Source organism: Echeneis naucrates, chromosome 20 (genome assembly GCF_900963305.1).
Source record: "Echeneis naucrates chromosome 20, fEcheNa1.1, whole genome shotgun sequence".
NCBI classification, from domain to species: domain Eukaryota; kingdom Metazoa; phylum Chordata; class Actinopteri; order Carangiformes; family Echeneidae; genus Echeneis; species Echeneis naucrates.
In genome coordinates, this window is record NC_042530.1 from 7,092,230 (window position 1) to 7,115,679 (window position 23,450).

At 41.1% G+C, this 23,450-nt stretch overlaps 1 protein-coding gene across 1 annotated transcript; it reads right to left on the reverse strand.

Annotated features, from left to right (window-relative positions):
• Window positions 1–3,406: 3,406 nt before the first annotated feature.
• On the reverse strand, window positions 3,407–23,197 carry zbtb47b (zinc finger and BTB domain containing 47b). Its single transcript, XM_029528931.1, has 6 exons — window positions 23,051–23,197; window positions 8,641–10,014; window positions 7,110–7,257; window positions 6,567–6,682; window positions 5,663–5,807; window positions 3,407–5,217 (listed from the first exon to the last, which is right to left on the reverse strand). The coding sequence occupies exons 1-6, from the start codon at window positions 23,051–23,053 to the stop codon at window positions 4,772–4,774; spliced, it is 2,232 nt and encodes a 743-aa protein (XP_029384791.1). The 5' UTR covers window positions 23,054–23,197; the 3' UTR covers window positions 3,407–4,771.
• Window positions 23,198–23,450: the final 253 nt, after the last annotated feature.

Here is a 23,450-nt window from a genome sequence, read left to right on the forward strand (position 1 = left end):
TTCAGATAGTCACATTCTCATTTTCTAGCAATCTGAAGGCCACATAATTAAATCATTTTTGGATACACACTGAAAATTAGAAGTCCCAAAAGGACAAAGTTTTTCAATCTCATGAGCAAACTCTGCTTTGAAACAACTACCACTCTCAATGCTTCATTATGTGATACACATTCCCTTCGGTGCACAGCAGGATGGACAGTCACTGAAGTGGTTTACAACCACTGGCCACCTCGCCTGATCTAGTTTGGCTGCCAGCCTGGGTAAAGGAGAATGTGGCGGATTAAAAAATCTACATCCTACCTGCCTTGAATAAAGGACTGCTATAAACTGCGAATCTCTTCCCTTCTCATTTATCACTCTCTCAACTTTACTGCTATTTAACTTTTCTTTTTTGTGTTTTTTAACCTTTTTCTATCTTAAAATGGACTTAACTAAAAAAGACAAATGTGTTTCGATAGAACATCGTGCTAATGATCTCACAGACGAGATTTGTCATCATCATCTTCATTGCAGGTGGATTTAGGGAAGACTTATTCACTAAATAATCCGAGACAAAGCATTAACATGCAAATTTTGGTGTCTAGGGGAAGTTTAGACTTTCATTGCCAAGTCAGTCTCTAAACTTTCTCTGGATACTGTCAGGCACGGCATTTGTAATGTAGTGTGTAAAATGGAATAAACATTTTAAACCAAACATTTCTTTGTTTGGTTGATTTATCATATCAGCGACTGATTAATACTCTACTGGTCTGTAGGCCCGTCATTTAAATGGATCCTAGTGGAGCATTACTTTGATCTGATTCCAAGCAGGTATATACAGGAGGGCTACTCAACAAACTGGTTTGTTATCCCTTTGGTTGAAATGCTGTTTCAAAGGACTGAGCCCCTGCCAGGAACAAAACTCTGGCAAAAACGGCATTCTTCTAATTTCCTAATATTCTCTCCCGTGGAAGTAAAAAAATACAAACAACAAAAAAACAAACAACAAGAACAACAACAACAAAAAAAACCCACCATCAGCAGGTTTTTATTCAAACAACCGTCACTGTATCAGCCTTCAAACCATACTAGCTTACCTAAAGTGCTCACAGTAATTGCTATCTTTATCATTAATACAACTGATGCTGTCCGTAATATTTTATCCTAACATGAAATATAACAGTCATAGATTAAGCTTCTTCAATAGGAACGTCTCTTGATCGTGGTAGAGATTAGGGACCAAACAAACCAGAAACAACCAGTAGTTGTACTGAACGCACCCTCAGGGAGGAGACACACATACTCGATCAAGAGCAGCATAGTGGAAAACAGGCAGACTGAAATACAGAAACACCAGTTTAGGTGCAGAGTTACACAGCTGAGCTGCCCTTCATGTGCAGGGTACCACACCACAGTCAATCATCCACATAGTTATTGCAGGAAACAAAGCACCGGTCAGGTCCCGGCCTACCGCTCCTGCAACATGCAAACAACAACCTCTGATCACTTTCAGTCAAATGAAACAGAAATCACTGATCTGCAGATATCGATACTTGTTACATTTAGATTTAACTCTCCGCTATTGATTTAGATTTTGCTACACTTACACATCTTTACTTTCTATTTTCCTCTTGTATCTGCATACATGTCCCCATTATGGGCTAATGTGGCAATCAAAGTGCATAAATCAGTAGTAACAACTACTATTCTTCCTCCTTAGCTGTCAGCTACTATCAATATTCCTAACTCAAAAACATTCAAATCCCTCCCCCAAGTATAAGGCAAACACACAAGCTATGACCACAGTATTTCAGTATTGTCTCTTGGGTGAGTGCTTCTCAAAACAGTGAAGTGGTAAGTGACTCTTGCTTTTTTCATATGATTACAAATAACCACGGGCTTCTCCAATTATGACTGTGAATGATAATGTACTCTGAGGGAGGCTATTGTTTGGATTGCAAAGAGAGTGCAATTTATTGAGCTGCTGCCAAAAGAGAAAGAAAGCAACAGTCGTCATGTTTGCATGACACTGACACGTCGCCTTGTTCTCCGTCTGTGCCATCCTCGGTCTACCAATGACAAACCAGACCTCAGTGGTGTAAAAAACCTTTGCCACCTCAAACAGCTCAAAATATTTAATTTGTAACTAATTTCTTAACCTGGAGCTAATTGTCCAGTAAGGCGAAATTGGATTTATCACAACCAAACAAACTCATTTGCGCTAGACATCTCAATTAAAGGGCAGTCTCAGACTGGACCCTGTACAAAAGCAGCAAAATAAAAACAGAGACTGTGTTTGACACATGAAGAAAACAACTAAAAGGTACCTTATCAAATAACATATGATGTGACCATTTCATCATGGCATTTTTAAGAAATGCATTTAACAGGCGTGAGCTAAAACGTAAGACTACACTAAGGTGCTTAAATCAGTCTTTTAAATAAAAACAATCAACAGCTTATTACATTTACAAAAGCTTAATCCACAAATTCCACCTTCCACTACCACCAGCCAAGACACGCAGGGGCACATTCAACTGACTCTCCGAATGTAAACATGAAGAATTAATCACAAGGAAGTAACACACCTTAACAATATTTACAGGTTAATGCTGCACTACAAGAAGGCCAGCTATCCATCAACTGAGCAGGGGTGCATCGATAGTGCACAGAAATTCTTTATGGACAAGAGACTGATTGTAATTATGTATGTAAAGTATTTTCTGACATTTTGGGAATTATATCTGTTTGCATTCTTGTTGAGGGTAAGGTAAGAAGAACGATATTTACTCCATTTAATATTAAACTAGGAACTGATAAGCTTATTAGGACTGGAAACAGGAGGCAGCTGCTATCTTAGCTCTGATCAAGGGTAAGAAAGTCAGCCTTTTGTTGACTGAGTAATATTTAATAAGCGGTTTGTTTAATCTAAAAAAAACAAAAAACAAAAAACAAACTAGCTAAAAGGCTACAATTTGTGGAGACTCAAATTTATTTATTTTTTGAGATTCAGGATTTTGTCTCCCAGCTTACTGTCTTCTTGGTTTCAGGACTAGAAGGAGAGGTAAGGAATAAGCCCAGTTCTTCCCAAAAGGTAACCAAGACAGTTATTTTAGATAGCTTAATAGGTGCTGATGTATGTTTTTCCAGTCTTTTTAGTAGTCTAATTTAATGCGTAGTTTCATATTTTATGGACATGAATGACACGGGTGTTGAAGTAATAGCTTCAAAGGTAAATGTGCTGAATGAATCCTAAGACTGTTTGATTGACAGGAATTTAGTTTAAATTTAAATTTAAAATCCAGTAGATTTATGACAAACACTTCCCAAAAGTGTACATAAAGCCACTAACTTTTTAATGGGTAATACACCACATTATTTTGCATGTCCTGACCTTTTATTTATTTATTTTTTAAGCTTCTACACGTCACTGCTGACTAGTTTGTACAGAAACTGAAGGGAACGTCTTTTTTTTTTCTTTCTTTCTTTTTTTTTTTTTTTAAAGCGAGGAGCTCTGTTGTGCCAAAAGTAATTGCTGTCAGTGCTATTTTTGATTTAGGCATTCAAATATAATGTTTATCATTTCACAATATACATCAAGACAAAATGTGCACACTTAATGAGCTACAGAAGCAGGGCTTTGTGAATATTATTATCCCTACACTGTTCGCAATCTGCAAACTAACAAAGATTGGGTTTAGTTGGGGCATGATATGAAATTGACATTAACATTAGAATTAACCCTACTAATATACTGTGGGTCAGAGTACATTAGGTTTTACTAACAAGTCACAGAAAGGTGCCATATCATCTCAAAGTCAGATCTACAGGAGAGGAGTGTCCCTGCTTAATGTAAGCAAAAGATGAGGGTTAACAATTTACTCCATCTCCTGATTCGGGGAAGTTCATGTCTTAATTAGCTATATGTAGATCTGAGTCCTCTTACCTTTCATCTCTGCCTTTCATCCGACACACACACACACACACACACACACAAAAACATACTGCATTGCACCGTTGATTTTCCACACAACACTTCTCTTAAGTCCTTACAAATTTGACGGTAACGTGCCACAAATTACACACTGTCACAATTATAAAAATGAAGATAATTAGGAGTACGTTTTAAATATCACTAGAGTTAAATGTAAGGTGCAGGATTGATTATAAATGCTGTATAACATTACCTAACTATAGCAGGTGAGCTAACAGAATTTGGTTATTGGCAATGCCATATACATGTATATGCTTAAAGACAAATCAGCATTTGGTTATTGCTGGATAGGAACCACAAAGACTCACTACATCTTGGCAGAGAACAGAAATAAAACATTTCTTCTCATCTTAGTGTGGTTCTCACTTGACTGATGAACCCCATATGAGTGAAGATTCAGGAAATTCTTCCTCCCACTTTGTAAAAGATGCTACAATCAATGCATTGTGCAAGGCTCCGGAGAGATGTATGTGGTGTCACAAAATCCCAAATAAAACCAGGACAGAGTTGTGAAATAGGCGTGTAAAGACCAATGATGACGTCCTACAGGACACTGAGGTTTTTCTATTGTATTCATCAGAGTAAAAAAATTACTTTTTTATTGTTGTTGGTGTATGTGTGTTTTATCGAGGCTTCCATGTAGCCTTCAATCAGTTTTTCCCCTCAGTGTAAATGTCACAGAGGTACATCACTTTCCCGCTGAGTCCTCTTAAAAGCTCAAGAAACAAAACCAACAAACAAAAATCAAAAAACCAACAAAAAAACAAAACAAAGTGCTTTCAATGCTAAAGACATTTGTTAGTTGTTGGAGTTCATCCTACCGGCAGAGAACAGGGGAGGTGGGGGGGGTAAATGAGGGGTCGGAGGCAGCCCCCCCATGGGGTGCAGCAGGGGGAGAGACAGCTGGGTGCCATGGAGAGGGTGGGGGCTAGAGGCAGCAGCGGGTGTGGTCGCAGATGTGGCAGGAAGCACTGTGCCCAGTTGGACCTGTCCAGAAGAGTCTACGGCAGGCGAATCCAGGGGCTGGTCGAGGCCGAGAGGGTCGTTGTTGTCGGCAACCATGGGGTTACTGACACGGAAGCATTTCTCCCTGTGGGCCTTCAGCATGTTGGAGAAGCGAAAGCGCTGGCCACACACCTCGCAGGGGTACGGCTTTTCTCCAGTGTGAGTGCGGCGGTGGCGCTTCATGTTAGGCCGGCTCGTGAAGCTTTTCCCACAGATCTCACAGATATACGGCTTCTCTCCTATAAAGTGGGGAACGCAAAAAGCTTTCAAAACAAAACTTCCAGGAGTATGTATAATGTGCAATATAGTACTAGAAGCCTGCTGTTGTCTACCAAGGGCAGGCAGAACAATCAACAAGCTGGTGAAACGAAGAACTTTTGGATTTTCAAAAGTTATAAATTTCCCTCAAGAGTTGGTAGAGACCAAAGAAGGAGCTAAAAAGGAAGGAAGAAATATTGTATTTAAATTAAATGGATGGTGAAAAGCATAACTTCGACTGAATACTGAAGTTGTGCTACATCTGCTAGATGTGTAAATAAACAACTGCTGTAAACAAGTGCAGTTTCAGAAGGTGAAAATATGTCAGAGCTGTCTTACAGCTTGTTTCCCCCGTTGTGAAAAAAATCTGATCCAACTTACATTACATTCTTAAAAGGAACAAAAAAACTACAAGAAGTGACTCACCAGTGTGTGTCTTCATGTGTTCGTCAAAGTACTGCTTCATGTTGAAGTCCTTTCCGCACCACTGGCACATAAACTGTTTATGTCCGATGTGGATGCTCATATGAGAGCGGAGCTGGTATTTGTACTGGAAGCGCTCACTACAGTTCTGAAGTGACATACAAAGAGGAGATTTTGGAACAGCCAAAAGAGTATTTGACAAATGGCATTGAAGTTGAAGTTCAAAAATCAGATCACTACACAAATGTTGGAAAAAGCAGATGACATTCAGAAATGTGAGTCTCTTTTGGGAATGAGAAACTCTGTAATACACGTTTCAGTTTTCAATAAAATAAAATAGATTTCTGGGATTGGATTTCCAAAACTGTTGGCCGTTTTCTGTGCAATTTAAACTGCTATGGGTATTACACATGTTGAATTATGTAACTGAAATGTTTGAGGCTCGTTCCAATTTCGTGAGACTGTTCATAAAACATATTTTATGGAGTTCCAGACCTTCAAGTGGCTCAGAAAAGAGGAAATGTGTTAAAGCCTTTGCCTCAAATTATTAATTTGATATATATATATATTCCCTCTTCACGTGAATCCAGCAAAAACTTAAGCCATAAGTTATTGTGGTGTGTGGTGACGATGCCAGAAACAAACACTAATAGGCCAATCCATATTCACAGTTAAACTGCCTGATGAGATTCCCCATCTATAAAAGTAGGCTAATGACTTGTTAATGATAATATTTTTTTCTTTGGCCTGTTTCGTCAGTACATCTGGATACCTCCTGCTATTTTACAGGTAAAGGCCACGGACAGCCTTGTGAGACACCGATAATTTTAACCAGTGGAAGGTGTAAACACTTCAGAAAACTTGATCTGAGGGAAGTGAAGAAACGGTGTACAAAAGGAGCTCAAACCTCACACTTGAAGGGTTTCTCTCCTGAGTGCTGCAGAGAATGAACCTTCAGGGACATGCTGCGCTTGAATGACTTCCCACACGTCTCACATGTGAACGGCATATCCTTTGTATGGGCTACACACACAGACACGCAGTATAAGATTGATGAACGGCATTATTAAATCGATGCACTTAGCATCAAAAGGCAGTGTGAGGACAAATAAGCAATAATGCTTCCCTAAAACTGTGCTGCAGTGAAATGCTTTGTCATTGTCTGATTATGATGCTTAGGACTATGAATGAGCGTGCTCAAGTAAATAAGCTGCTTCCTCTGTCTCATCGACTTTCAATACCTAATACAAATTCCACTTTAAACATGGATGAGCACAAGCAGCGAAGTAGGGCTGCTTGGGAAATAAGATGCTTATCTCCCAAAAAGTGGAAGAGGAAAGCAACACCCAAAACAAATCCTGCACAACAATTAGTGGGATGTAGAAAAGGAAGCCTAAAGTGACAGGGAATGGAGCCACCAACCAGAATCACTGATATCACTGCCACTCACCGACCATGTGCTTCCTGACATGAGCCATGGTGTAAAACTTCTTCTCACAGATCTCACATGAGAACTTCTTCTCAGCGTAGCCGTGGACAATCTTGTTATGCTCATGCAGTGACCAGAGCTTCTTGAAGGCTTTGCCACATGTTACACACTTACACAAAGCACAGGAGAGGACAATACACAGTGAGTACTGGAGCTATTTGTGCATGAGGAATGAAGGAAGTAATTATCTGGGACAAATAATATCCAGGTGTGTGTGCATGCACAGGTACTTGAGTGTGCACTGTACAAAAAAGCAATTAGAGTCAGTAAATTAAAGCAGCAAATGATCTTCAAAACCACAGCAGGAGTTCAGCTGCTCAGTGCAGAGCAGTAATAGTGAAGGTACTCAGACATATCAGAATTTATTATTAGTGGCTGCCAGTTGACTGAGCTGAAGTCACTCTGATCTATTTTAATATATTTACATGATTGCAACTGTGCATATTATAATTTGTGACTAAATAACACTTTAAAAGCCGAAGCAACTTGTCGGACAAAGGGCATAAATTTGTTTCATCAGTCAGGACAGCATAATGAAGCCAAGGTTAACACAACATTTTGACATTAAAACACTGAACTTGGATTGGTCTTTTCAATTGCTTGTCTTTTGTCTGATGTTACGCCACATTAGCAAGGTTCCCTCGACCACCCAGACGAGGTGTGAGATCTTTTTTGAGTGTGTCTGCAGAGCTTTGTGTTTAGCCCAGCTGGTTTCGCCAATCAGTGGGGTCAGTCAGCCTGCATGATACAACATGAGAGGCCAAACCAAGGGTAGAAAATAATAAGGAAGTCAAATCATATCCATTAAACCCAAGTCACACCAGAAATTGGCAAGAAAAGAATTTATCAGCAAAAGACATATTTGGTTGTAAAGACTTGGTGACAGTGTGACCAGTCGCAGGGTGAATTATTATCAAATTACTTGAGCCTTTATCTGACAAGGTGGCGCTGGTCAGTTGGTCACAATAGCTCCCTGAGCTCATTACCATTTCTGTAGTCCTTGGCTGATAATAATGCATGGCATTTTGTGCTCAGGACTGCACATCATTTCAGTCAATGAGGAGTTTTATTGATGTCGGGAACAAAGTGCTCAGAGCTAACAATCTTTCTAACTGGCTCATTATATCATCAAATATCATTTAGCAATAAATTCACCAGAAAGATATTTGTGCCATTGACTTCTGTTGTTTGTTCTGTGGAGCATTTCTTTAATCTCAGACAGAGAAGTAAAAAGGAAAGTAACTAAAAAAAAAAACTAGTACACACTAGTAAACTTGGGACTTCGGACTTTTCAATCTCTGAGATCAGCACTTTCAGTGGTGAAAATATATGTGCCAATTGAACTTCATGAAAAAAAAACAAAACAAAACAAAACATTGATTTAGTTGATTCTGCAATCAAAAAATGTAAATGACCTGATTCTACTGCTGAAGTTTGGTATTTCAAATGCTTTCATGAAATGTTAAACATTGAGGGAGCGCTGATGCCATACCTGGATACTCTTCTCACAGTCAGTCTGTTGGTGAAGCAGCAGCTCGCTCTCCAACAGGAAGCGTTTGCCGCAGTTATTACAGATCTGCATGCGGTTGTGAGTGACGTTCATGTGCTTTTCCAGATACCAGCGGTTGTTGAAAACCCGAGGGCATTTCTTACACGGAAAATGTTGCTTTTCCTCCAGCCTGACCTTTTGGCCCAGGCCTTCTGCCTCAAGAGTCCTCTTCCCACCTGGCCTTTGATTGGCCAACGTGGCCTCTGCCAGCGTTTGCCGCATGGATGCTGTGGTTCCCGCCATGGCTAAGGCTCTGGTGCCCCGTCGAGGTCGATCCATCATGGCTGTCTGCTCTAAGCCTGGAATGTTCAAGGTGTTCTCCTCCTCTTCCTCATCTTCCTCGTCATCTTCCTCCTCACTGCTCTGCCCCAAAAGGTCTCTCCTCCTCAGCTCTTCCTCATCTTCTTCAACTGCATCATCATTCTCTGCCTCATTCTCCTCGTCATCCTCCGAATCTCTCTCGTTGTCATGGCAATGACCAAACATGGCGGCCGTCTCTGCGGTGGTAGCTGCTTTGCCTTCTGAGCCCTTTGACACATTAAGGGTTTGGTTGTTGAGGTTGACTTCAACGATGATCTGGTCTCTGTTGAAGGAGGAGTGGCTCTCTGCGGTCTTCGACTCCTCTCCGTTACCTTCTACTTTACACAAAGCACCTGTCCCGGCCCCGCCCCCTGCCCCCCCCTCTTTCTGATAGTACTGCTTCTGCTGGCTCGATGTCTTTCCTGCCTCCTCCACTCTAACAGAAAAGGGGCCGCTGCCCTCCCTGGTGTAGACCCTGCCTAGCTCTGACTCCTGTTTTATCTCTCGGTACAGCTGGCTGGGGGGCATCGCTACAGCAGCTGGGTCGCTGCTGCCGAGCCCTTCCTGATTGGCCATATCTGCACAGGTGGTTCTCAGCGAGTGGCTGCTGATGAGGTCACGACAGGAGGCCGCAATGTCGCTCATCTGAAGCAGGGTAGCAGCATTCAGCACGTCCCGGACGGTGCGGCCGCTCACCAGCAGTTTGGAGGTGTAAATGAAGTTGAGGATTTGCTGGAGGCCCTGTGAGGTCAGGGCATCTAACGACAGGTCCACCCGCCGCAGCTGTTTGCTTTGGGCGAAGAGAGAGTGGAAGAAAGGGCTGTAGGCTGCCAGCACGCCCTTGTGGGCCGGGAAGGTGCTGTGCTGACGCACCAGAACAATGTCGACGTCACACAGGTCAGGCTGGAAGAGACGCTGCTCGTTCAGCCTGTCCATCAAACAGGTGAAGTGCAGAGCCACATCCTCCACGAGAGAGAACTCAGCCGAGGGGAAGTCCGTGGTCTTCTCCACTATGAGCTGAAAAGTGTTGGAGGGAGAGAAGAAAACACTTCATCATAATATAGTAAAAAAATATCATAGTAGTTCCAATTTTAGATTTGAAGTTCATCAAAGCTCACTCCTGCCAACAAACTAAATGTTAACTTCAGCAGTTGAGAAAATAATCTTACTAAAAGGTCCATTTAATAGCTTTTATGGAACTTTCAATCTTATCACATGAACTTCTAGCAGAAGGTGTTTACACTGAATTGTAGAAACAAGCCAGCGTGGAGGTGAAGCTTAAAATACTTTTAGCAGATCTATGTGAGGAAACTCCATCGATCGATGGTCGAGAGTTTTTGGTTGGTTTTCTCAGGTAAATATTCTATTATACCATTAAATTCAAAACATATTTTATCCATAAATACAAATGATCAGGTTCTAAAGGTGCTTGGTGAAACGATAAAATCCATGAGAATCTTTGTAACTCAGGGTGCATCAAAGCAGAACTGAGAAGTATTGTTTCATTAAACTGGTGATGCTTTCTATCTGCCGAGGGCCAATAAGTTCAAAGCTTTACCCACAAAACTCAAAATGGATAAAGAATGGGATCATTTGAAATTCAAGCTGAAACAATTTCTGAAGTGGAATCAGGAGTATGGTCATGGGTCATTAAGCTTTCATGATATTTTTATTGTATTATCATTTGTGTTTTTTGTGTTTTCTTGTTGAGCTGAGCGCCTTTACATTACAGCACATTAAAACAGAAGATTCACTGCTAATTATCCTCGGCTATATACGCTGTGATATTCATAAATACGCAATGCTATGCATGTTTGTTTGATTATTTATCACTTTAATTTTGGTCAAAAGTACAAGCTTCAAATAAAAAGTATTTTAAGTAATTCTACATCAAAAAATGATGTTGAAATAAAGTAATTAGATTCTGTTATATTTTGCAAACTGATTTTCAAACCATTTCGTGCACAAAGTCCTCATCTGCATATATCCTGCATGATACTAGTCAGTGAAAAATCAAAAGGTCTAACACTTAGAGCTCTGTGCAAGGTCCTCAACTTCCCAAGGTGGGTTTATTTTAGCACAGGAAGGGCAGGGTTTCGATCCAGACGGGATGTGAGTGGGGACAGAGTAGCAAACAGAGCAAACACACACACATACCCACAGACGCACACACACACACAATGTGCAACCATGCACAAAAAACAAATGTACACACACACAGACACACACACACACACACACACACACACACAACAAACACAAACACAGTGTCTGGTCTCTGCAAGGACTGACTGGTCTGAGCATTGGTATTCACTGCCATCTCCCTCCCATTAGTCGGCTCTCTCAGCACACCCACTCACTACACTGTCCCCGAGGAATGGCGAATTATGCACAAGACAAAACACGTCCAGAGAAATAATTAGGGAAACCATGCTGAATAAATACTAACTAACCCTCCAAACAATTAATGGAATTTATCATTCTGTGTCTCCTGAAGGCAGAGGAGGAGAAGTATTGATATGAGCCAGGTTTTGGTGGAGATGTCACCGGGAATGATGAAACTGAGCCTTAATTATATCTCAACAAAGTATATTTTTCTTACTCTTTATCAGAAATATAACAAGATCAATGAAAACGACTTTTCATTGTTCAGACTGTAAAATGGATTTGCATTTAGGCCTAACCTTGGAAATCTGGCCTGTTTGAAGAATTCAATTATGGAGCGTTAGATTTATTCATAGTTTTGAGCAGCTAAATTGGACTTGGAGCTAGAGAGGAGTGGAGATCGGGTTGTCTCCATGCAAGGCTTCAGACGTTGCCCAAGGGCAAAATGCTGCAGCTTTAATCAGATCATGTTTAAGTTGACTGGAAGACTGGAAGTTATTTTCTTTTAGTGATAAAGATCAGCTTCTTCTATTGGGATTCAAATGGAAAAACCCAGGGAACAATGAATTTCTACAGAATTAATATTTTTATGATCAAAATACTGACGGCGTCCATTGGCAACATTTGCAAAATCTGAAAGGTTTTTTTGTGGAGTGCATTTCCCCCCAGTTTTGTTTATTCCTTACAACAAAACGGCGCACTATTTCTCCAACCAAATGCTCTTAAAGTTTAGTTCCATACTGCTGAATAATAGAGGAGCATCCTTTAGTGGGTGAGAGACAGATGCTTTAAAACTATTTAATCCATTTGGAGTTACCAAACAGCTGCTGTGTCTGTCACAACATGCAGCAAAGATGAACCCATCCTGTCACATTTTATCACATTCACTCGCCAAAAAAAACTGACTTAATACTTTGGATTGAAAGAGCACATCCATTGCTGTCATTAGAGGGAGCGCCACCTTTAACCAGCATCTCAGTTAGATGCCTGCCAATACATTATTCATATCTGGCCTGACCCATGACAAACACGCAGCGGGGGGATTACTGACGCGCCCAACAAGAGGTGTCATTTAAACAGGCTTCAAGCAAAGCTATGTACACCCTTTCTATGCAGAGCATTTCATCATTTGCCAAGCACAGCGAGGTGGGGTCATCTCACAGAGGGCCAGTTTCACAAGACAACACTCAAGGTTGTTGTAATCCAATATGAGTCTTATTTTGCAATTCTGTATTTCAGTCCACAAGAGAAAACCCAGCTTAAACACCTCATCGTTGGAAAGTGCTTCATATCTGATATCCTAATATCGATAAAATTTTGTGGGATGAAGCCACGCTTCAGTGAAATAAAAATATTCTGTGCAATATCTCATTATCCTCTGAATGGACTGGCCTAAGACTTGGATAAATTTTGTGGGTTTTTAGACAATTACTCCAAATGAAATTGATGACTCCCTGACTTTCGCTCTAATTTCATCATCAGGATGAACTTTTATAACAGCACTTTGGTTTACGAGCAAATAACTGCAAACTAATGAGATTCCCCTCAGCCTCTGCTGCACTTGGCGTTAATTACCAAGCATGCTAACTGTGGACTGAAGTGTTGGACATTGTAAACATTATGACTGCTGACCGTTAGGAAGGCTGGAGAGTCTTAGCTGTGTTTCACTGCATTTCCCATTCAAAAATTATTCTAATTCGGCCAGATGGAGGCTCTGTAATTAAATATCAAACATTTAAAGTCTGAAGGGCGACAGCTTATACAAAAACAAAACAAGACATTAATTGTTTAACTGGTCTAATGGGCTGCTGCATTTCAGGAAAAAAAAAAAAACAAAAACAAAAACAAAAACAAAAAACCCAGTCTTTCACTCAAGTATGTGTTTGATGTCAAATTTGCTCAAATGGGGAAGGATGATGCATTTTGGAAAGATAATCAGGCATTTTAAAACACTTCCCTCGTCAGCGTAACAGCGACGCTTTAATTAAGATTCAAAGTTTCAAACTTTGAAACTACTTCACTACTAATCTAGTTTTGATGAAGCTATGATGGATGGTGCGCAGGATTACAATTTTGCCAAAGATAAATCTGCATTAAGCATGAGACAAAAAAACTGATTTTTGCTGTTGACTGGGCGTTTCTTCAGTTATCTTCAGGTTGGTCAGACTCTCAGTGAGAAAAGCTCACCGTTAACATGCCAATCAAAGGATGAGATTTTAAAAAAAGCCTTTTGTGACCAAATGTTGAATCTTCTCCTGACCTCAGCCACGTCAGGGTTGGTGGTGTGTACTTGGCAGTCAACTGACTCCTGGAGCTGAGCCAGAGTGGAGTGAGAGACTGAGAGCCATCTTTCTAATTTGACTTTTACTGGTGAGAATGCCCTTTCTCTCCAAAACCTTTGCACTGGATGATTATGTAGATTTACTACTGTGTAAAGTCTGGATCTCCATCATTGTGCAGCTCGGCTACAATTTGTGGCTGTGCCATGCTCTCCACCGAGCTGCCATTTCAAATGTTCCCCTCACTGTTCACTGTAATGAGGTGGACACTTATCTGTAAAAATTAGGCCTCCTGCAAGGGCAGCACATGTATATCTCTTTGGCAGTAGCCTGTATAAAACCGGGCAATCATCCCTTTCACCGTCTTCCTTGCGTTTAAATAAAGCTGACTATATAAATAATGTCCTGAAATCAAATTCTGCCACTATTTTGCACACACCTTTGTATAACAGATTTATGAGTGGGGATCTAAACAACATCTGCCTTGACTGTCTTGTTTGCTTTCTGACCAGTGAACAGACTGAGCCATTAGTGGGGGCCAATGTCAGAGCACGGCACAGAGTCATGGACACATCAATAGTTCGAGGGAGGGCAGGTTGTATTCTGGCAGGAGGGAGTCCCAGGGGGAGAAACATTGCGGGGGGCTGAAGCTTTCTCTCCATCTGCCTGCAGACTGCTCAGACTGAACTCAGTGTCCTCTTACATCACCGTCTTCATCTTTTCCAACTGACGTACATGTAACTAAAGCTGAATATGGATGAAATCAATGCATTCATCTTCCCATTAATTAAATGTTTTGAATTCTGGAGATGAGCTCCTGCTCACATAAATGTTGATATCTAAGCTTGTAAGTGTGGATTTATGTCAGTATTTTATACATTGTTGTTGTCCTAATTAATAACATAACTAAGAAATTTTATATGTGAAAAAATGTAACCCACTTGAAAGCAACTGAAGTTGGAAAATGGGGAATACAGACTTTTTTTTGTCACACTGCTATTTCTGAGACAAAAAAAAAAAAAATCAGATTCTTTTACTTAAACTATTTCGGATCTCATTTTGTTTGTTAATTCACTTTTAGGACTGTAACTAATGAGTACTTCAATCATTAATCAACCTGGTGAATATTTTCTTGATTATTAACCTATAACATGTTAAAAAAAATAGTTTAACAAGTTTATTAAAATTAGCTGAAAACCAAATCACTCCAAATCAAAAAGTTTAGAAATAGTTGATTAATTTTAAGTGATTAATGGATCAATACAAAATCAATCAGTAATGCAATAACAAATTGTATACGTCATCTGATGTTCGAGTCAGACCAAAAAATTAAATTAGATTATGTCAGTGTGCCCCCTGAAAATATGTGATAGACATTTTATTACATTTAACTGTATAAGCAAAATTTTACTAATAATTAAGACTGACAGATTGACAGATTGATGAATAATGAAAATGCTGCAGTAATTCAGGCAACAGAATTTGATTACAGTTTAGCTGTCTCTCCAATCTCGACTCCACAATGCAGAGCAAAGCAGTTCTCTCAACTTAATCTGACTTCTGGAAATTTCAGTCAGGCCACAAAATGCTCATTAAATTAATTTGCAAAACAAGTGCAACTCGCTACCAGCCAAATGTCAAACTGTCCATATGCACAGTGAAGTCTCTCCAATGACCATTAGAACCAAACTAAGCTCAGATCCATAGTCATGAAGACAGCAATGAGATCATGCCCTGGCACCTCCTGTCACCCAGCGGGGAGGTGGGGAGGTCGGGGTCTCTGCCACTTCCACCCACAGTGCACTTCAAACTACAGTAAAGAGCACATGCAGCAGTGCCCCCCCCCTCCCACCGAGGGGCACAGTACAGGGCTCAATGTGACTGACAACCAAAGGAAGGAGAGTGGGCACCGTGTCAGGCCTCATCTCACTCACTGGTTAGAAGATGGTAGGAGAGCAGCATCCACCCCTACACTCATTCACTCACTCGCACATATCCCTGAGTCATCATCTGCGCAGACAAGAGCGGAGCACGACAGGCCCCAACGCAAACGCTCCACAAAGAGATCACCCAGCTACAACAGCCAGTCTTGCCTCGCAGTAACATCAGAATGCTTTTACGTGGTGGGAAATTGATCAGCTCACACACACACACAGGCAAACCAAACGGGACAAGGGCATGTCATTTCTGGTGGAGTCTAATCAGACAGCCATTAAAAAGTCATCAGGGTAATGACTGACACTGTGTCCTCTGTGTGCTCACCAGACCTTCCCTGCTGCTGACACCAGACAATAGGCAGGTTTCGTCCCACAGATGCTGAGGCAGGGAAGTGAATTCCGTATCTGCAGTTGAAAAGAGTAGCCTGAATACTTGGGGGGTATTATCTGGTCTGGAATAGAGACTGGAGTAAAAAAAGCCAGTGTGTATTATTTTAATGTTTGTGTCTAGTCATGGATGGATAACTGAATTGGCCCACAGAGTACCTTGGGTCTCTGAGCCACAGCTTACTGTTGACGTGTCTGTTTATTGTTGAGTCTTGAAAAGGGAAGCCATGGCTCCGAAGAGAAGCCAAACAGCATCAAAGAGACAAAAAACCACAAGAAAGAAATACAACAACCACAAAGAGACGCAATTTGTCAAGTGTCCGAAGAGAAGCAATATAATCGCAGACATGAGCCATCTTTAAAATGATGCATGATAAATACAAAGAGAACACAAAGAGATCCCAGGACACACAAACAAACAACATTGAGACGCAAAATGATGACAGATAGACCCAAATGCCCCCCAAAGTTACACAATGACAAAAAGTGCGAAATTACCACAAATCAGGCAGAGAGAAAATGAACAGAAGCGACACAAGAAAACCGCACAATGGTAACAGAATTTGTAATTGTCATATGTCTCTTTTGCCAATATAGGAGGGGTGTGGGGTCCTTTTATATGCTGGATCACAAACATGCACCAGTTATCTCATAATCTGACCATGTATCTAGTGGAAGATTTCTCCTCTGTCTGCAGTCTGCACACCCTGCTATTCTCTCTAAATCCAATCAGCACGGAGACCCAGCACTGACCTTGAGGTAGGAGTAGCATATACAGTAGCAGATGCACAAGCACATCCGCCCATATTCCAGAAACCCTGAAGTGAACGCATATGCATGCATACCTGCATCATAATCATGCATTTGTGCCCCCGTCAGTAAACAGGAAAGCGAGAAATTTTGCATTCGTGATGGCACTGCTGATGCAGAGGGATAAAAAAAAAAAAAGATGATCTGAATGTGAATGGACTTCATGCTTCATCCCGTTTTCAAACATGTTGCTCCTGTACAGACAAGCCAGACTGGTAATAGCACATGTGACAAAGTCTTTCTTTTAACGTGCCCCTCGATAATCATTAAAGCACTATGATAAAAAAAAATGCTAATAAAAATCAATGTTCAATGACTAAAGTGGGAGCCACAGCGGTGGATAGCAGCACACTCACTGCCGAGGTCATATGCAGCAGTCACATGCACAGCCGCATTACTGTGGAGTTTAATCGTGACTGGGATGGCACAGTTTATTGGATAATGATGGTATTAAAGCTGATAGTTACACCTTGTGGTATGAGGTTATGGGATTATATAATCCAGTAAACAAGTGGTGCACGTGACACAGATTGAGAACCAACTGTCATAAAATCATCAAACAACCGCTCTGTGAAAACAGTAGTTCATGTTCAGTCCCAAACATACGGATTAGCTTGGCACAGATGTAGTGGGCCTTCTAAACTGATGTAAGTAATGTGCAGGGAGATTGTTATTAGAGCAACATTAGGCGTCTCCTTTTTGGTGGAGAAATTATTCTTCAGTCGCATGACACTGCTGACTTTTTGCCGTTTGAGGTTGAGTTTGGCTTTTTGTTTGCAAAATATCATTTTATCAAAATCAACAGATATTTGTGTCAAATCGTACAAAGTTGAGTCATTGTTTTGTGAGTTTAGAGTCATCTTGACCTTGGGTCAGTCTATCCTGGAGACCAAGTAATGGCATTACTGAAAACCTTCCACTTAGATCTGCGATCGGATGGACACGTATGTATAACCTAAAAACATGATGAAATAAAGTTAACTTTCTCCCTGCCTAGATTTATCGCACACAACTTAGTTAGTGGTTAGTGGATCCTGGGTTGAGCCAACAGTCCTTGACTTCCACTTTATGGAGTTTATCACCATTAATAGCTCATAAAAGTACATAAAGTTCTTGTTTAAGCAGGGAAAATTAGCTGTTGATCAATAATTTAAATATTCAAACTCTATCATGGTCCTAATGAATATCTGTAAACGAGGAGCATAAAAAGTCAAATAAAGTGTATATAACTCAGTTCAACAACCTAAATTGCGTGAACACATGAAAGCTGAATGAGATGACAGGTAAAATATACAGGCGGCTAATTGTGTATACAGCTAAAAGGAAAATCCTAAATCAAAATATGCTGCTGGTTATTCAGTTTACTTCTTTCCACCACTTAAGCTAATTATTTTATTCCCCTCAGCCTATTAAAACGTTTAGCTTTCTTAACCACTGCACTCACTGCTGACTGGAATTAATATAGACAGTATTATAAGCAATTGTGCTGTTCTAATCTGAGACATCCAGTCTCCTCGTCATACTGCACACTTTTCCCTGTCCTAATCTACCAGTTTGGACCTGCCCCAGCCTTGGCCTGGTAGAGCTATTCCAGCTTCCACCATTAGATTTAAATACATTTCCATCTATATGTTAATGCAACCACAGGTGACAAGCCAATCTACAACTGATACGCGTTTAGCCAAGCATGAAATTGGGATACACAAACAAAAATAAGGACAAGAACACAGCTTGAGCAGCATCTTGCCGAAATACAGTACATTAAAATTTGACAGCATGAACAGGATTGCCTTAGCAGCATGATTTTGCAAAGTCCTTTCTATCAGGGTGTCCTTTGAACAAACTGGATGATCATTTAGGTGGAACTGAGGACAGCGTGTGTGTGTGTGTGTGTTGGAGAATCAGCAGTGATGTTGAAATAAGACATCAACCGATGGTCGTCTGGAGTTGAGATGACGAGCAGTTGGATAATCAAAGGAGCTGCCTGGAGGCTGGTGTAGCAGGGGACAGTAGGGAGGGGGCAGCAATGAGGTTAGAGCGTTCGCACTGAAGCTCTGCCAGGAAGTTTGAGTCTGGGCCAATGAGCTGGGAGAGGAAGCGCTGAGTCAGGAAGCCTGGCCAAGAGAGGGCTCCGTGGCGCTGGCATCTCCTCCTCACGCACACACGTTACAACGCTTCACACACCACTGCTCCGCTGGAGTCATAACACACTGTTCCCAAGCCGGCAACACACTCGCATGTCACCTGCTGTGCACGGACTCATCAGTAAATACAGGGATGTGATGCCAAATACCTGTGGCACAATAGAATGTGGTGGGTTTGCACAAACAGCATTTCCATCTTTAAATCATCAACATAAAAGTGTGGGAAGTAAAAAAAAAAAAAAAAAAATCTCATAAATACTTGACACGAAGGGTGAAAGATGCACCTTTGAAGTGATCTATTGGAGGCAGAAGATCATTCTGATGTGTGCAGCGAGCAGGTGCAGACATACCCGAGGGCTATTAGACTGTGATATCTTCATTATCCCTTTCATAGCATGACACAAAGAGGGAAGAGGCAAACACAAGACTCCAGAGAGCTCCTTATCAGAGGAATCTCTCTGGTGTGGCAGTACTCCTTCTGTGTGCGAGTGTGTGTGTGCGTTTGTGTGGAGGCAGTTGATATGTTTGATGAGAAGGTCACAGAGGACGGAGATGAAAAGAGGTAGAGGAGGGAGCTTCGGCTTTCTATAGTCGCAACCAATCAATGAACAGCAGAGAAATGTCGAGTATGAGCTTGTATCTCTGTTCTTTCTGTTTTTCTCTGTTGTATATAGTGTTCTTTCTTGGATTTGTAATTATATTTCATGTTATTCTGTTCCTGTTCCGTACGTACAGAGCTGTGGTAACGAGCAAATTTCCCCGAATGGGATCATTAAAGGTTCATCTTATCTTATCTTACCTGAAAGGAACAGTTTGATGTTTTAGGGAATATATGTTTGGTTATTCTTTTGTGTTCTGTTGGAAAAGCAGATGCAGGATAGAGGATGGATAAATATGAAGCCACGGCCAGAGGCAGGTTAGCTTAGCTGAATCAAACACAGTAAACAAGGGGGAAACAGCTAGCCTGGATCATTCAAACTGTAGCAAAATCCACCTAGCAGTATGCCAGTTTGTAGTTTTATGGTTTGTGAAATAACAGACGATCTCCTGACAGGGAGCAGTAACTTCCCTGGCTCGCCCTGAGCCGAGAAATCAAACACATACGCCAAGCGAAACTGCAACTGTTGCTTTTACAATTCGATTTTTGTATAACTTAAACCAGCTTGATACACACTGCTTTATCACCGAGCTGCAGAGCTGATTTGTCTCTGTCTTTATACTAAGCTAAGTGAACACTACCTGTGGCTTGGTTCGCATATAGATATATTAATAATCATCACATATAACTGCCAGAAAAAAATTTAATTGAATAAAATAATGCGTTTTCCCCAAAATGTCTTGTGATTCAAAAGCAATTTAAAAATAGAAAAAGTCAAATTGAACAAATAACAAAAAATGGGGCCAGAGAATTTGGTGTTTACTTTTCAAATGGATCACTCTATATTTTTGTAACATTACTGCAACTCCAGCACAGAAAGGAGCCTAAAAATGTAGGCAGATGGCTAGACCTCATTTCAGTACTAACCAAAATGTTATTCTGAATGTATGAAAAAATATTTGTGGTAACTATCAGATCGAGATTTTCTGCTTTCCTGCTTGGCCATTCTCTGGAAACAGCATGAAAAGTCATTCCCATCTGCTGTAAAGCCCCTCCTAAGTCTCTCTCTGGCCTGAATTCAGCTAAGAGCTATAAGAACATTTTTAAAAGGCCCTTAAAAAAAAAAAAAACCCTCTCTTAATATCTTCAAATGCCTGACAATGAAAGGCTAATAGAAATTTTCATATTAAGCTGTAGAAAAAGAAAAAGCTGTTTGGCCTTTTTGATAATGGATTTCAAAGACTTTTTTTTTTTTTCAAGTGCCAAAGGGGTTAAAATTAGAGTAACTGTTTTCCTCACATGAAAAGACACCAATGCTGGCAGGCACTGATGGGAAACAATAAAAGTGTGGATTTATGTAAAGAGTAAAAACTATCTGACTTACTTCCAATCAATTTCTGCCATTTAAAGCAACGACAACAAAAGAAACCTAACATAAGCCTGGGGAGTCTGACCTTGCTGACTGCAGCCCTTTACACTGTACTTTATCTGAGGGGCATAAATTAGCTGCACCTAAAGTACGGCCTGAGTTTCCAAGGAGAACGTCCTCCTACCAGGGGCTGAAGATGTCTGCTAAAGTTTGTTGCTGTGGCTCGGGAATGGCTGCACTTGTCACAAGAACTAAAGGGTGTTTTCTCGCTTAGTACCCAGAGACAGTGAAGCCTCAAAGTCAAGGGTGGGCAGGAATGCCCTGAATAGGCAGTTACATAAAACTCAAAGCACCCTGTGAGGAGGACAGAGAAGGAGCTACTGAGGAACTCACAATTATATTGTTACAGGCAGACAAAAATATACACTATAAACATCTTTAGTGAGCATGGGATTGAGGGAGATTTACATTTTCACAACTCCAGCAGATTAAAAGAAAAACAAATACTTTTTTTTTTTTTTTTTGGGCGGGGGGGGGGGGGTCGATTATCAGACAAAGGGCCCCTGGGCACACTCACATGTAAAAGGCTTCCCACTGGCACTACATAACAGCCAGAGCCACTGGTAGATTTGCATCTCTCTTTAGTAGCTTTGTAATCATTTTGTGCATATTTTTTCTCCATTATTTTGTGTCTCTTTATGGTCACTTTCCTTCATTTGTGTCAAGTGATAGTAATTTTGTTTTTGCAGCTCTTTGGACTTACTTTGAACCCAATTGTGGCAATTTTGCATCTCTTTTCAGTAATTTTGCCTCTTTACTGTTTACTCTGTGCCTCTTTACTGTTATTTGTGGAACGCAAACCTCTTGAAAAAGATGCTCTGGTCCAGGGACCTCCTGACCCCACAGGCCGATCCAGTGGTAGCAAAAGGTGAATTTAAGGTATATAAATTGAGGCCGCTGAGAAAATGCAAATTCGGCCAGACTAATCTGCATTTGATGTCAAGTAATTGTGGAAATTATCTGGGGCATGTTTACCAAAGCACTTGAAAGATGCACTACCTTTGATCACTGGCACATTGCATTTGCCAAGTACAGTTTGTGTTGTGTTTATTGCAGCTTACTCTCATGTGCTCATCCCAAACCCTCTCGCTCCCACCAGAAGCCACCCAGCGAGCACCAGGGCTAACCCCGCTGACCTGACCCAGATATTAACCCAAGCCTCCAGATGTGAACGCGCACTGGGATTACTCCACCACTGCATCAAGCTCCACATGCTTTCCTAATGAGGCATCCTAACATGACCCTGGAGACAGAGCTGACTGTCTGCCTCACTATGCACATCTATTCCCTTAACTCCATCAGTCCGTCTGAACAGAATCTTAATCTTATCTGTTGATGCAGGAATTAAAACATCACAGAAAATGTGAGTTATCAACACATAGGCTATTAGCCTGGGAGAGCAAATGACACATTCAAAACAGATGACCTCATGCCACAGAATAAAAACATGACCCAATAAATATTACTATCACACACCAAAATCAAATGTGCAGTTATTTAATGGCAGACCCAGCCAGAGTATAAATGTTTCACATCATTTAACCTCCACCTGTGTCACCTAAAATCAAGTTACTGAGAGAAGAACAGTGGTATCCCCTCCGATAACTGAAGTACACTGAGCAGATTCTGTAATTTATGCATGAATGTGAAAGCCTGACAAACTTGTCCAGCATTGGTCGTGTGGTTTGGAGGAAAAATATGGGGGCAGTTTAGTTTCCCTCATCCTGTCTTCATATGCACCAGTCACGACCTGCGGCTTTTTGCAGAAGTGCAATGATATGAAAGAATTTAACTCCTTCTCGGCATCAATGTGGCTATTGTAGCCATTGCATTCTTTCAGCAGCTTCAATTTCCAACTTGTGCCATGTCGGCAAGTTACAAACTTCACTGCAAAGGACACAAAGCACAAAACGCACCAGTGACAGCCGGTGGCACGGACACACAATGAGGCACAAGTGTGACAAGTTTGATCGGCCTGCTAAGTAGGATCACATTTTGCAAGAGATCACATAGGGACAAAAAATAAAAAATAAAAAAATAAATAAAAAAAATAAACAAAAATGCAGCGCTGCTCTGTAGCCTACCATTTTGATCCAACGTTTCGAGGCTCCAAGGAGTCCAAGAATAACTCCTTTCGCAGCAGTTTTCCCTTCGCCATGAAAATGACCGTTGGATTGTCACATTTCTCCAGTTTTTGCCTTATCCACAATCTTTTTCCCCCCGTGCTGCTGTAGCATTCACACAGACAAAAATGCAGAGGCTGCTTTTGCACAAGGAATTGGTGATTGGAGCTCGGGGATCATATGGGCTTTTTGTCAGACGTTTTTAAAGGGACACGGTACTGTTTCATGTGGAGTTGCGAGACAGGCGCATTTCTTTGTACTGTTCTTTGATTATTATGAGCAGGAGGAGGAGGAGGGCCGGGGAAGGACACGCTGCCATATGGCGCAAACCGCGGTGCGCTTCCGCTCACCGTGCGCTCCT